The sequence below is a fragment of the Podarcis gaigeae genome (assembly GCF_964106915.1).
Source record: "Podarcis gaigeae genome assembly, chromosome: 17".
Classification (NCBI taxonomy): domain Eukaryota; kingdom Metazoa; phylum Chordata; class Lepidosauria; order Squamata; family Lacertidae; genus Podarcis; species Podarcis gaigeae.
The window spans coordinates 25,856,994-25,873,177 of record NC_139694.1 but is presented as its reverse complement, the minus strand read 5'-3'; the positions used below and the strand labels follow the sequence as shown (position 1 = coordinate 25,873,177).

Below are 16,184 nucleotides of genomic sequence, written 5' to 3'. Positions count from 1 at the left end.
GGGGGGGGAACTACCATTAAGCATCACCAGTTATGGACACCTCACATACTGCATGCACACAGCAAAATATGAAGATATACTCTTCAGGCCTCTGTGGGTACCCAATTTTTCAGTGCAAGAAAAGGCAAGGTGAAAGGCAGTTTCTGTGGTGCTGGGAAGATAAGATTAAGAAATAAGAAAGTTTTGGTTTCCAGTTTTTAGGTAAAATCAGAATGCCATATCTGCTCACAATCATGTCAAAGGAGTTGAGGGCTTCCTTCTGTTTAAAAGAAACATCAGGATTTATCTGTTCTTGTAAATTTGCATACTGAGACAGATTGTTCATCCCGATGTTTCCATTTAGATTTCGTGCAAGACTGTAGCTGAGGGAGGGATCTTTTACACCTTTGTGGAAATTCCCTGCCTGAATTTTCAGCTTTTGGGAATAAAAGCGGCTCCCTAGCCCCCTTACATTTGCGCAAACCTAAGGAGAGGCATAAAGGCAACATTGTACCAGATTATTCAGTATAAATTCAACCTGCACCCACCTTTCATTGTGTTGGCCAAGGAATGCAAAGCACTGGGTTACCTGATAAGCACTCGGTCTTGGTTTTAAACTTCATTAAATTAACTCTTAACCTTTAAAATAAGGATAGGGAACCTGTTGCCCTCCAGATGTTATTGGACTTACAACTTCTTTCATCTTTGACCATTGACCAGGCTGGTCCAACAACATCTGGAGGGCCTCAGGGTTAGCCACCCTTGCTTTGAATCATATTCGGCAACCATAAATTATTTTCTGGCTATTCTGTAATTATTCTCCTCCCCTTTGGGCCTCCCTCACTACAAAACATCTGACTATTGACTATTTAAATGCACAGTGGATCATAGCTTTGGCTTACACATTTTCCCACAAGCTAAGCTTTGTTTTGAATTTAAGGCCAAAGTAAACATACAAGCATAAACAAGGCAAAGACAAAACTCCATCACTTTGTTTTTGGGAAAAAACAACAACGGGATGCCATTAGTTTTATATGCATATAGACGGAACCATAGACTGCTTCCAGTAGTGCTTGGAGTTTGGATGCCAAAAAGAGAAAGGATGGTTTTTGGAGATGAAGGTTTTTGCATAGCTAGTCACAGTTATGCAGCCCACTTGAATGCATCTTCAGATACAGGGTACATACACTCACAGAGGGCAAAATAAGAAAAAATTAAATTAAATCCCTAAATACATCAGCATTAAATGCAAAATAATAGTGCTCTGTCAATTTCTTTCATGCTGTACATCAAAAGAGTACTTTAGTAAGGTTCTTACTAATAAAAGTGGAAAATTACCTAGGAGTGTATTTTATTCCCTTGTTTACTCTTGTGGGCTGAAGAATCAGACACTTCCAAGGACAGCCCCTGGAAGAAGATTTTTGAAAGGCCTTGCCAGCCAAATGGAGTGGAGGAAGGCAAATGATTATTGGTTGTTTGGTGCCAGGAAGTCTTTTCATGGAGCATAGGAATGTAGATGTTTCACAGAGTGGGGAACCTGCCTTATCTGCCCTCCCTGCTGATACACGACCCTTGCCTTGTCTATTTGTACCATGAATAGCTGAAATCGGGTGTCCCTCTTTATTTAGCAATAATTATATACTGCTTGATTGTTTAACAAGAAGGCCTCTTAAGCAGCTGAAACTTCTTAAGACTGCTGAAAGTCTCAGGCAAGTTTTGTAGCTGTCTGAAATCTCAGAGATATACCAATACTCAGCTAAATGTCAGCAGCGGCCTTCAGACAAACACTCTTTGGCGTATGTTGGGGTTAGGGTCAGGGGGTAGCTTCGGAGAAAGATATGTATTTACTGATATGTATGAATTTATCTGAAATTGTCAGGATCCATATGTGGATGTCACATTCACTCAATTTGTGGCATTTTCTGTAACACTTGTATTATTAAAAGATTTGATGAAATGGCTAGGTTAGTCTCAGTACAGAAAATGTTATAGTCATCAGTCTTCTTAGAGGCTTTGAATTCATAGACACTAAGGATGTAAGACAATTGAACTATTGGAACTGGTGTTTGTAACGATGCTGACAATCTCTAGTAGATTCCTTCCATCGTATAGCAGATTCCTGCATTGTAGGGGGAAGGAGTAGAACCAGGAGCCAACTGCTAGGGACCGTGGTCCCTTTGCCCCCCCCCCCATAAAATATTTGAGGGAGCCAAAAAAACAAAACCCAAAGTTGATGGACATTGCCATTCAAATGGTGTGCATGTGCCAGGTCTTGTGATCGATTATGTGGGGCGGGGATTATCTGAGTCCCTCCAGTATTTTATACTAGTTGGCACCCCTGGGGAGTACATGATGCTTGGGTCCCTTTCCAACTCTGCAATTCTGTGGTTCTCTTAATCTTCTTACATCCTTCTTTTATTTCATTGTGGGACCTAACGCCACATACATATGGTTCCCAGGCAGTCTCCTAGCCAGGTGCTGGCCAGACCCAGACAGGTTTCGCATATGTGCTTTCAGACATGCTCTGGGATGGCTTACTTGGTGTGTTGTAGCTAGATGACATTTAACCATTGCATAGTCTAGTTTGATCAGGCATAGGCAAACTCGGCCCTCCAGATGTTTTGGGACTACAACTCACATCATCCCTGACCACTGGTCCTGTTAGCTAAGGAGGATTGGAGTTGTAGTCCCAAAACATCTGGAGGGCCGAGTTTGCCTATGCCTGAGTTAGATGGACTCATTTCTCCTGCATTGGAGCCTGTCACAATTAATTCAGTGGGGCTGCAGCAGGGAACATTTTTTCATAGACTGTTTATATTGGCTATCATTGGGTGGAGGGGATCTCACACACACTTCCAAAGGGGGGGGGGAATAAGCTCAATCATTTTACTTATTTCACACAATAAATATGATGTAACCAGTTGTCAAAATCAGTAAGAATTGTAGGTCATATAGCTGAAGAACGGCCAAAGTGAAAGCTTTATAAAAGGCAGAAAATGTTTGACCATCTTTCTTTGATGTTCTCTGATATTTAAGGAAAAACTTTAAAATATATTTAACGTACCAGTGGGGGAGAAATTTGTTCAGTTCACATTTCAATGTGAGCCTGCTAAATTCACACTTCTCATACCATTGCACAAACCAAACTGGAAGTGCTACAGAATAATAATAATTGAGGGAAATAATACAGTATTGTCTTCGTTGTGTACACAGTAAGAAGTAAACCATTTCATCTATATACTCTTTATCTTTTTTAAATCATGTATTGCATTGCAATGAGTGTGGTTTTATCTATTTGTTTGTTTGTTTGTTTGTTTGTTTGTTTAAAAATGCAGCAATTCTTGGAAATGTGTTTCTCTTAATTTTGCAATGCATTTTTAAACAGAAAATGCATTTGAAATGTACACATTATGAAAAAGTGCACACACAAAAATGCATATACGTCAGTGAACATAACACCTAAAGATCACCACATTAGAAGGGGGGAATTGCTTGGAAAAATATGGACATCGTACAAAATTGCAAAGTTAAAATGTGCGTAATAGGAGAAAATTGCATGAAAGTGTATATGAAATCAAACTGACCCAAACTGACAAATTAATCCATCTCCCATTTTATGGACATTTAGAAGCAGAACTTCCCTACAGGTGTTTCAGCATGCCTGAAGAGGAAAGAACTAAGTAAGATTTTCACCAGATTTTTTTTACCTAAAGTGAAATTTAAAGATAATTGGGATGGGCAGAGAAGCCAAAAGAGGTTTTGTAAGACTGATGACATTTCTTAGGGCAATTCTGACACTTTTAAGCTGTCTGATTTTTGCCTAAAGAAAGTAATTTTAGATGTCTGCCCTCTGGTGCAACATTTGATGAACTTCTGTAAGAGTAGTAGCCTTTCCCAGGAAGATTTTACATATCTCCAGATGTAAGGTAGAAATGGTCAGTCTTAGGGCTGAAGCTAGATTTAAAGTGCTTAGCCTTTTAAGTATTCAACATGCACCCTGTCCCTGTTGAATGTACTTATCATGCATTTATCATGCACTTATCACTGAACATTTGCGTATAATACTAGCATATCTGCGCTGCACCCACCCAGCCCACTAGCTGTGGGCCTATAACACGACAACTCTCTGAACATTTCTTTATATTTGAATAAAGCATCCCCAGTCCTAATGTATCTTTGAGCTCCATGATTTCGCTATTAATCCGAAAATGTTTTTTAAAAAATAAAAATTCAAATGAATAATAGTATGCCCCCCACTAATACACACAAACACAAGGTATCTGGTTATATTTTCGCATGATCTTGGAGAGGATTCTCCAACATGAGTGATATAGATTAAGAAATGAATGTAACAGAATCAATTCTTTTGAACTGTGGTTGCATAATGGAAATCGACTGCTATGAATGAACCCATGTTCAGAAGTTATGAACAGCAGGGCTAATGCACTGCAATGAGTTCATCTTTATTATTGCATTACACCTGAATCAATTGATAAAGCAAGTTTTTTTTAAAAAAAAAAAAAGCTAGGAATGGCACTTAATTGAATAAAAGTCAATGTAATTATATTAGGAAAAGCCAATGGTACTGCTGACAAACGGATAAGGGACTTTGTCGACGAAAGTGCCAGAACTTGTCCACACATTTCTGCACATCATTTGCCTGACAGACATTAACGGCCAGTACATAAGTTTAATTAGATTACTGATAGCTACTGCTATAAATGATAAGTGAATGGATATGGCATCATTTCCTATTGATAGCTGAAACCAGCTGCAACTTTTAACAGGTCACCAATCAGGAAAGCAACTTTTGCTTGGAGAAGAGGGTGAAACAATATTAATATTTCTTTGCATTGTATTGCATTTAGTAAACCCTGATGTTATTTGCATGACAAATCTGGCTGTTCTGGCAGGAAACCAAGGAACAAAACAAGAGAGAAATGACAGGCTTGGCACTTCCTAGCTACATTTACACAAAACTCAGCTTGTAGTATATTTTAGTGGGGCATGGGGGAAATTGGGAAAAGGTAAGCCTAAGTTCGACTCACTGCCATGCTGTTAGGTTGCTCTACATAAAGGCAAGGCCAGTGCAGTGCAGTGAACAGCTTGGTGGATTTGGATGTCAGAAACCCCCCTAGTTCAATTATCTGCATAGCTACATAGTTCAGTAGTTGGCAGGGCTGGATTTCAGTTTGATGAGGCCCTCAGCTACTGAAGGAACGGGGCCCTTTATATGTCCCGCTGTCCTTTGTCCACAACAAATTGCCGCTCTGTTGAATATATGCTATATGGTAATTTATGGACCTAATAGGTATCTAAAGCCATTTGCACATAACAAAATACGTACCGTATTTTTTGCTCTATAAGACTCACTTTTTCCCTCCTAAAGAGTAAGGGGAAATGTGTGTGTGTCTTATGGAGCGAATGCAGGCTGCGCCGCTATCCCAGAAGCCAGAACAGCAAGAGGGATTGCTGCTTTCACTGCTTCTGAGATTCAGAATATTTTTCTTCTTGTTTTCCTCCTCCAAAAACTAGGTGCGTCTTGTGGTCTGGTGCGTCTTATAGAGCAAAAAAATATACGGTATTTTATCTAAGTAATTGCTGAACTGAAATACAATTAAGAAGAAGTATATTAATAGTGAAGTAATTATTAAGCTCTAATTCAAAACGTTTTTTTTATTCATAACAAACTTAATAATGCAAACACATTGGCATTGACAATTTTTTCTTTAATTTTTTTGGGGGGAGGGGGGCTAAGCTATAGCTTCTTTAGCTTATACGTAAATCCGGCACTGGTTAGTTGGCCTTAGGCATGTCAGACTCCCTCCCTCTAAATGACCGTGGGTTGCTGCCATTAGGATGGCTGGGTTGCATCCCAGAAAGTGTGCATGTAGCTCTACGTGAATCAGAGGACTGGGCAGCCATCTCTCGCCCATTCCTAACCCAGTCCTATTGTTTACCAACCCTACGGTTCCATGGCACACCTGGATCCCTGCTTCTTAGAACAAGCAGGTGTGTGTCGAGACTGGGAGATAATTGGAGGGAGAAACTACATGCATGTTCTCTGCAGTGTGTTCTGGCAACCCTAGCTGTGAGACTAAAATGCTGCCACCGGGAGCTTCTCAGAGAGAGGGCGGGATGCACACATTTAAAAGAGGGAGTTGCTCAAGTGCAATAGCTGACTATGTGCTCTTGTTTGTTTTTGCCATGAGAGTTGGCAGTGGCATGGCAAGCTCCTGCCCTCAGATAGCTTGTTCGTGGAACAACCACTTAACTGCCGCAGCCAAAGCTGCCACATGTTTCTGCTTGCTTGTAAGATGCAGTCAGGGAAGCAAGCAGACATCCTAGATACGGTTTCTTGGTGTCAGTAACTGGACCATGAATCTCAATAGCACTGTTACACATGTGCAATAACTAGCAAAAACAACTGCAGCTTGTTAACATGCAGGCGTTCACAGCTAAGTGCTTCCTGTATTTTGCTTAGAAACTTTCCCTTTGAATCATTTGCCATCTGACACTAGAATGGGCAAGAAATAATTCTGTCTAGGAGCCTGTACGGCCTTTTTTTCTGATTATTTATCATTCATGGATGTGAATACAGCATGCATCTGTTCAGAACAAATCTGTGGATGATGTGAATTTGCCTGTGTCTGATTTGATTTATGGTTTTAGATTGTGCAGTTGGTCCGGTAACCATCAGGACAACAGTGTAAGTGAGATGATGGGTGACAGAAAATGATCTCATGGCCGAAGCATTTTTAGCCTGTATTTTATTGTTTTAAGATTCTCTTTTCTTTTTTTTCTTTTTTTCTTTTAAGCCAGATGTGACTGGATTGGAATGTGAATTTGTTCTCTTTCTCTCTTTCTCTTTCTCTCTTCTCTCCTTCTTTCTATCTCTCTCACTGTCTCCCTCTTTCTTTTGTGATCTCGATTTAGCAAAAGATTAGAAAGCTGATCTTATCACAAGGTAAGCTCAGCCTTTGTAAGCGCAGTGTGGGGTACATGTGTAACACATTTGTGTGCTTAGAAAGAAACAGTAGTACAATAGTTTCTGTGAAAGGATCGCTGTCTCGTTGGGAATGAACGGACAGTATATGCCTTGCATCTCTCCTCCCCCCCCCGCCCCCCCCAAATCAGATATATTTCTTGCTAGTTCTTCTCCATGGAGGGAGCTCCTATGGGACCCAAATTTACTTCCCCTCAATTATCAATCTTCCTTAAACCAGGAACAGCCACCTGCCTTCTGTCAAAGGGAAAAGTAGGTTGTTATCCTACTTTGCTATATTTAATAAGGTAAATGAGTTATGACAATATATGATGAATCATGTAAATAGATATGGAAAATTAAGTTTACATAATTCGACACCCTCCCAGCCCACTATAATGCACACTTGGGTTATTCTGCTCCTTTTGGGAGCCCAGCTGGTTGAGTGAAAGGCTCTCGGAGAATCTCCTGTTTGAACCAATGACGTTCAAATGACAAAGAAATCTTCCATTGTCATCTTGGGTTTTCTACATTTAAGTCACACAAATTTGGAAGGAGCATCCATGTGCGGAAACAGTTGGCTTTGTTAGATTGGGAACCACACACCCAGATTGCACCCAGATGTGCATCTTGCCTTACAATGCACATTTGAGCAGCCGGCATCCAGCACAGCCCCCATTTGAACTGCAAGCAGAGAACGAGGGCAAGCATTTCCACCCACATAGCAAAGCACATTGCCCACCATTTCCTTGGGCAGGAACACACAGTGAAGGGTAAAGGGACCCCGGACCATTAGGTCCAGTTGTGACCAACTCTGGGGTTGCGGCGCTCATCTCGTTTTATTGGCCGAGGGAGCCGGCGTACAGCTTCTGGGTCATGTGGCCAGCATCACTAAGCCACTTCTGGCAAGCCAGAGCCAGTGCACATAAATGCCGTTTACCTTCCCTCCGGAGTGGTACCTATTTATCTACTTGCACTTTGACGTGCTTTCGAACTGCTAGGAGCAGGGATCGTGCAACGGGAGTTCACCCTGTGGTGGGGATTCAAACCGCCGACCTTCTGATTGGCAAGTCCTAGGCTTTGTGGTTTAACCCACAGCGCCACCCGCATCCCCCGGAACACACTGTAGTGTGCAACTATAACTGGATTTGAAAGTCTTCTTATTTTTTAGTTTTTATTTTAGGACATCTTTCCCCCACCCCACTCCAGTTTTTCAGCTGGGCATCTGCTTTGTGTAAATGCACAACTGAAATGTTGAGTGTGCCCGCCTCTACTTTTGGGGCTGTCAGCCGGAGCAAAAGTTTGTGGGTTCACATTGTGACAGTGCCAAGCTCAAGGAACCCCATCTCCTCAGCCTTTACTGGCTGCATATAATAAAGTATCATTGTTCCTCTTGGCTGTGCATGTTGAGTGACCCTAACAGCCTGCAAACTCATGCTTTTCATGGTATTCAGTAACCTTGTAGCCCTCCCAATTGCTTTTTGCCAAATGACACCTGGAAACAGGAAGATATGTAAACCTGGCAATTAATTGAGCCCATAATGAGAGATGTATTGTGGCCCATGCTGTCTGTTACAGGCCTCCAAACTTGCTTTGCAGACAGTGACAAATAATCTATGGAATTTAAAACAATAAGTTTCAGTAATGAATTTGCATATTCCACTTTTCATTTATTGTTTTCTGCCCAAACCCTGAGGATTTTCTGGGGTGGGAGGGAGAGGAGAAATCAATGGATTTAAATAAACATAATAAGGGCATTGAAACGATCATGCGAATCAATATAATAAGGCCCAATTTGTGTGGACATGGCTCAGTTTTAAGTCTCACAGAATCACACATTCTTCCACTACTATTTAAAAACAACCACTCCTCTTATAAGTCATTCCACTCAACATGGATTTAGTTTTTCAGTTACTCTTGCAGCCCCAAATTTCACTGCACGCGTAACTTTTAAGCCAAAATGCCTGACTGGAATCTGCGGTAGCCCTAAGCAAGGATTATATTAAACACTTGTTGAATCAGGCTCAAAAGACCTTATCCATTCAAAGATTTCACTGTTTTATTCCATTTAAGATTAACATTTAAGGTCCCCCCTCATTATTGGGGAAAAAGATAAAACTAGCCTAACTGCTTACAGAGTCTCTCCAGTTTATACTGGTCTTTTTGATTACAATCCCAATCTATAACCAGCAGCTCCAATGTTGTGTATATATAGAAAGAGATTCTACTGATTTCTCTCCCTCTTGCCTAGTTCTTTTTGAAAGAGGCTCCTTTTGTAAGAGCTGCAGTAATCTGTTGGTCAAAAACCAAAACAGGTTACGTTGCTGAATAGCTGAAGTTCTTTGTAATCCTAAATGGGGTGGGGCAGAGACCAGGCTAGTGTGGATTTGTAGCATTTTTGCCCTGCATTTGTGTCCATTATAGTAATGCCTGGATTTCCGAGAGAAGAGGCAATAGAAGTAGGATTGCATGAAAATCCCCATCTTGCTAACTTATGTTTTGACCTACAAGTTTTGCGTTACAAATGTAATCAGCGATACGGTGTGTTGTTTTATTCTCCCTCCCCGTCCCCTCTTCCTATTTCTTTCCTAGACACAGTGCTAACATAAACCTGCACCGTAAACTGTTGACCAAAGAACTGGATGACATGGGCCTGGACACTTCGCAGCCCTCGCTTAGCAAGGACCTCCGCGACGAGTTTTTGATGAAGATCTACGGCGCCCCACATCAGATGGGCTTTGACATACGGGAAGACACCTCCTCCCCGGCAGGTACTGAGGACTCCCACCTGAACGGGTACGGAAGGGGCATGTCAGAAGAATACATGGTGCTAGACCTCAGCACCACCTCCAGCATCCAGTCTAGCAGTAGCATCCATTCCTCCAGAGAATCCGACGCGGGGAGCGACGAGGGGATTCTCCTTGATGACGTGGACGGCGCAAGTGACAGTGGGGAGTCGTCACACAAGGCGGACCCCCCGGCCTTAGGGGTTGGCGTGGGCACCGAAGTCCCGGGCTCCCTCATGTTCAACAGCGTTTCCATGAGCAATGGGGGGATCGTGTGTAACATTTGCCACAAAATGTACAGCAACAAGGGGACTCTCAGGGTGCATTACAAGACTGTGCACCTGCGGGAGATGCACAAGTGCAAAATCCCTGGGTGCAACATGATGTTTTCTTCTGTCCGCAGCCGGAACCGGCACAGTCAGAACCCAAACCTGCATAAAAACATTCCCTTCGCTTCACTAGACTAGTTCAAAGATGGACGTGGCAAACGCCAGTAGCTCTCGCAGAGGGTTTCCGCTACTTTGAACTGCCATTTACAGACTATTATATAAATATATATAAATATAAATATAAATATATATCTTTTTTTTCTTTTTTAACAAAACAGAAAAAACAAACACCAGGTGCTTTTTTTTCCTTTTCCTTTTCCTATTTTTTCCTTTTCTTGTTTGTCTGTTTTTATTTTGTGTGGGTTGGGGTAGTAAGTTTAACCTGGGAGGAAATTTCCACTGCTTCAAAGAGAACAAACGAACGTACACACACACACACACACACGAACACGAACAAACTTGCATTTTGAAGCCCCACTTTTGTTATAAAACCCGTGGTCATCTCCAAAGAGACTGTTTCTTTTACCTTTGACTGTCGCCTGCAATCTTGAGGAAGGGGAGAAATGCAGGGGGGAGGGGGGCACTAGGAAACACAGCACTGCAGAGAGAGGGGGAGGGGGAAAAGAACAAGTACAATTGTCTTTTGTGTATGTTAAACCTTTGAGAGGACCATCAACTACACATGGCTGTTACACTTGTATATATTGAGCCTTGAAGGGGCTATCATGTAAAACAATTGTATTGATGGTGGTTAACTTTTTGTTTTATTTTTATTTGGGGGGGTTGTTTTTTGTTCGGTTCGGTTTTACATTTACATCCAGCTGTTAGATATGCGGGGAAGGGGGGAGAATAGTTTGCTGGCTAGCTCTGTTCATTTATATTAGCTTCAGTGCACATTTAGAAAAAAGAAAAAAAGAAGAAAACACAAGGTCTTGTTTTTTAACTACCTGCTAGAGATGCTTAATGGGGAGGTGCTGGCATGCTTTAGAGCACCTGATCTGATACAGTTTTTTTTTAAAGGGATTTTTTTTTTGTCTTGTTACTATTACATAAATCCAGTCATGCACTTTTTTCTTACACAATGTGGGGATGTGTAATAATATCCATACCCTTTTTTCCCTTAAAAAGTATTGCCATACTTTCAGTGTCTTATTGATTAAGAAAAAAAAGAAAGGAAAGAATTAACACTTTGTTAGAAGTGGTCCGGTCAGTATGGGGCGAGAATGCCGAACAAATAAAATAAAAAAATAAAAGTGTTAAATGTTAACACGAAACTGCCAACTTTGCACAAGTTTTCAGTAACCAAAACATAATCAGCTGCTGTGGCCTGCGGGGAAAAATATCCTAGGAATTTGGGAGCAAGGAGAGAATACACATGAATGTCCTTCTCAGGTTCTAAATATTATCCACAAGTGAGTCTGTAGGTTTATAGACAAGAAAAGAAGAGCTTCGCAGTGTGAGACATTTCTTCAACTGAGAAAGGATGGGCTTCCAGTTGAAATTGTCCAGTTCAATTGTGTGGGACTTACTTTTGATCTGTAGTAGCTTAGAAGGGAGGTCACAGTGACTTAAGGGCCAAATCCAAATTCCTGAAATGAATTTGTGTGTTCTCTACTGAAGACTTGGGCTTTAGTTGCATGAAAATTAAAAACAATTCTAACCTCTGCAAAGTTGTCTGGTGTGCACTGGAAAGTGCCGAGGTATGATCAAGGCATGGTTTTTGTTTTTTTTAATAGAAGCAATCGAAAGCCATTCATGGCACAAGCACTTAAAGCTTGGAAACGGTGTGCCATTCATTAGATTGGGTAACTTCCCCTTTGGAGAAATCGGAAGCTGGTGGCTGCGTATAGGGAGGGACCCAAACCGAAAATTCATGTTTTCATCTTTTGTACTTTCCCAACATGATTTGTCAGAGAACAATTACAGTAGAGTTGGGAAAGAGTGTGTTAGAGGAGAGGCCAATGATTGAGGAAGACAGGGAGAAGCTGCTCACCAAATCTTTTTCTTCTTCTTCTTTTTGTTTCTGGTGTTTACATGTGTTGTCTGAGCATGGCAAACCGCACTGGCAGCCTGCGTTACCACAGCATACTGACTGAATGATGATATTTACTTAAGCTCAGCCTACAGCCAAGACCATTATGGTGTGTGTCATATAACAGATCTTTTTTCTCTCTCTTTTTTTAAAAAAAAAGAATACACAAGGAATATTTCCGCACACAGTACATTGCTAACTCAAAGAGAGTGCTTTTCTTTCCTAGAGCATTTCTCTTGTAACTGCGAAACCAGAAATACTTGGGTTGCTTTCAGCTTCCAAGTTGACTCTGTTGTGCAATTTCAACCACTGTTCATTGCAAATTGGCATTAGCAATCCAGTCTTAATTTTACTAGTGGAAACTATTCCAGTTAAATAGATTCCCCCGTCTTCCTTGGCCCTCATCCAGCTCTAGTTAGTTGTGGCTGAGTCTCATTTGAACCAACAGGAAGGCATTAGTCTCAACTGAACTAAACCCTATCCTTTCATTGGGACTTAGGCTTGTCTAACTTTTCCTTGTTTGGAAGCAGTATATGCTACAGTACTTCTTTTCTCCTAAAACAAAAATATAAATACTAGTTGCAGTATCTCCATGTGTGTGTAAAAAAGAAAAAGATGTCTTTATTAATTGAAATGCCTTATCTTAGGCCGTATTTCTTTGTTTTCAAATAGTGGACACAACTTCTGACATTATTTACAGATTTCCTACAGACTCTTTTAAAAGTGTTACCGACCAGTATGTCAAAAAAATATGTTTACATCAAAAACCTCCACAATTTTTGCTGACTTGATTTTTTTTTCATTTGTGCTTTGTCTTTTTTCCAAAGTCTTAATTACTTTTGTTTATAAAAATTAAATGGAGAGATGCTTTGTTTTGTTTTATGCTACGTATGTATGGTATGCTTGTGAAAGGGAACATAGAAAAGTAAAGGTTTGTTCTTCCCAAACAAAATAACTTTTGTAGTGTTATCTGTACTGCACTGTCTCTTCAAACCCTGCCCTCTGCCCAGCTATTAGGAACCAAGCGAGAAGAAATGTTGAAAAAGGCAAAACAAACCTTAAAAAATGGCTAAATGATATCTAAGGAACATTTTTTTAAAAAAATTAAAAAACCCAACACTGTTTTTGAAGTATGTATGGTATAAATAAATATCGTTTTTAATGAAAAACATATTTGAGGTATATAAATAATTCTTTCCTGAATAAATCACTGTTCTGCATTCTCATTTTACTTTTGTTTCTGCTAAAGGTCAAATGGCTTTGGTAAAACTAGATTGGAAACTTAAACATCATCAAGTAGGCCTTATTCAGCAAATGAGTTGCACAGGCAACATCTGTTTGTTACACAAAACGAAACAGGATGGTAGATAATTGTAGTGAATCAGAGAGAAACAGACACACGGTTTAGGCATTAACATTCTTTCATACCTACCAACATTTGAAAGTATGGGAGAAGCTTGTGGTGAGATAGGCTGCAGACACTAAACATAAATATGGTTTAAAATTACTTAACTGCCTGGCTTCTGCCTAAGGCAGTGATTCCCAAACTGTATGCTGGCGGAAGAACTAATGTGCGTCTTGAAAAATGAAGCCATCGTTTTGGAAGCAAGTGCCACTCTAGGCCCCCCAGACTAAAGAAACCATGCAGTGTTTGCACTGTCTCGGTATAGAAGAACCATCATCATCTCAAGGGCTTTGCATGCAAAAGGTTCCAGATTCAGTTCTTATCATCTCCAGGTAGCGGGTGAGAGAAACACCTGGAGAATTACTTCCAGACAGTGGAGGCAATAATGAACTAGAGGGACTAATGACTTGACTTGGTCTAAAACAACTTCCAAGTAAGGGAGACAGAGTGGGATTCCTTGGTGTAACTCAGCAAGTAAAGGTAAAGGGACCCCTGACCATTAGGTCCAGTCGTGGCTGACTCTGGGGTTGCAGCGCTCATCTCGCTTTATTGGCTGAGGGAGCCGGCGTACAGCTGGGAGTGAGCAGCGGGAGCTTACCCCGTCATGGGGATTCGAACCCCGACCTTCTGATCAGCAAGTCCTAGGCTTTGTGGTTTAACCCACAGCGCCACCCACGTCCCAACTCAGCAAGTCGTCACCAGGTAATCCCAAATAAGTCACCTGTGATGGATAGCTAAGCTAGACCAATGTCTTGTGATGCAGGGCCTTGGAATTTCACCAGAGGGCTGGAGCCTCTGTCTGATGGGCTACCAAAACAGCTAGTCAGAGGGGGCTGGAGCCAGCATTTGGGAGGGAGAATAAAAGGAGCCGTTTCTGAGAGAAGGTTCAAATAGGGAGATGGTTAGAGAGAGAACAGGGGGGACAGGAGAGTTGGCTCTGGTCTGTGTGTAACACCCACTCTGAGGAAAGTATCTACAGCTAGAGAAAGGAGTTTCTGAGCCTATATTCAAAGACAGTGTGTAGCGTTTTGGGAGAGAATATTCAGAGAGGAGATAACGGGAAGGCTTGAGTTTGAGCAGGAGAAGTAAACGCTGTGAGGAGATTGTCTCCTTGGGTTTCATATCAGTCAGGAGAGGAGAGAAAGAGAAGACTTCCAGACCAGTTAGGGGTGTGGGAATCCCCTAGACCTGCTACACTGCTAGAAGTGCCTCAGGAATGTGGTTGATAAAAGGCTGGAAAACTGACAGAAAGTATCACCTTGCTTAAGAACCAAAGTATTAAGCTGCAACACCTATGCAACCAAGTTAACGAAGTGAAGTGAAATACCGTAGTAAGTGGAAAGAAGCTGAGCATTTACTATCTAGTTTAGAAACCTGTAACACCTAACAGAAGAGCAGTAATTGAATTAAGCAACCAGCATTTAAAAGAAGCTGTGTGTTTATGACCCTGTTAGAAGCCTGAAACATCCACTAGATTTAGTATAATTATTAATGAGTTAACTGTTTCCTGAAAGAACATTATCTCCTGACACATCCTTTGTTTTATCAACTTCGTTCTGCAAAATCTTTTTATATTGGTTCAACTTCTGCCTGAGTCTCCAAGGATCTAACTTTACCTCCACACAAAGCCCTTACGATAACCCTGGGTACAGAGTGTGTACCTAGGTGGGATCTACCGCAATCGGTGACAGAGCAGTGCGATCCGCTACATTTTGGTGACAGAGTGGTGGGATCTCCTACTAAATCGCCATTGTCCATTGCCATTATTTTTAAGCCCTGACTGACCAGGCAAAGAGGAAGGTGGGATACTGGGAGAGTGCCTGACCATTGTTCTCAATGCTGGTGACATTTAGGTGGCGTTTTTATTTAAAAGAGTGAATTGTACCCACCACTTTCATTCAAAGAAGCTGCCCCCCCCCCGGTATCAAAGGGTTTGGAAAACACTGCCCAAAGGGCACATCTATGCAGTCAGAAAAGGGTACAACTCTTGCAGTTTCTGAATTTCAGAATATGAATGCCATTTCCCTTAAGACTGGTGCACTCCAGTGCTGAAGGGAGAAGAAGCAGCCCCAAGTTGTGGGGGCAATGCTGCTGGGACAGGGGAACAAATGATTTTATGCTTGTAACTTTTTTTTATTGACATTAGTGATGAAGGAGCCGAACTGCACAGGAGCAGTCGGCCTGTTAGGAAGTTTCTGAAATGCTAATAATAAAATGCGCCCTTTGAAAGATTCACACAATGACGCTCAGTTATGTGGAGTTGTCATTCATCTCTTAATTTTGCAGGTATGGGGGTAAATCACCGTTTCACTGGCATTTAGATCTTCAGCTTCAAAAACTGAGGACGGATTCATTTTGAAGGGTCTCTGGGTCCCACATCTCTTATGAAGCATTTTTTCCCACAGCCCAACCACTAGTAACATTTGATAAGTTGTTTTTTGTTTTTTTTAAGACCTAAATAATGAAACCCTTTGTAGTCCTTAAAAAAAAATACACCTCTAACTTATTAGGAGACAGAGGAAGTTACAAATGGTTCCTCTGACCCAAAATTGGTAAAGAAAGGAATGTTTTCTAATCATTGGCTTTCAACATCAAAATACAGATGTTTTTCGCCCTCAGCACTTTTTTTGTATTTAGGATGAATTTCTGCCTAGCCTCATTTAATATT

At 41.2% G+C, this 16,184-nt stretch overlaps 1 protein-coding gene across 9 annotated transcripts in view; it reads left to right on the top strand.

Annotated features, from left to right (window-relative positions):
* BNC2 (basonuclin zinc finger protein 2) overlaps nucleotides 1-13,284 on the top strand; it is a 415,468-nt gene extending 402,184 nt beyond the window's left edge. For 6 of the 9 annotated variants that reach the window (XM_083718498.1, XM_083718501.1, XM_083718497.1 and 3 more), the window contains one exon: nucleotides 9,557-13,284. In XM_083718498.1, coding sequence (XP_083574624.1) covers nucleotides 9,557-10,217 — 661 coding nt within the window. In that variant the 3' untranslated portion in view covers nucleotides 10,218-13,284. Of the gene's footprint in view, nucleotides 1-6,915; nucleotides 6,947-9,556 lie in introns of those variants that run through there. The other 3 variants (XM_083718502.1, XR_014559322.1, XM_083718496.1) reach the window with 3 other exon arrangements.
* The last annotated feature ends 2,900 nt before the right edge of the window (nucleotides 13,285-16,184 follow it).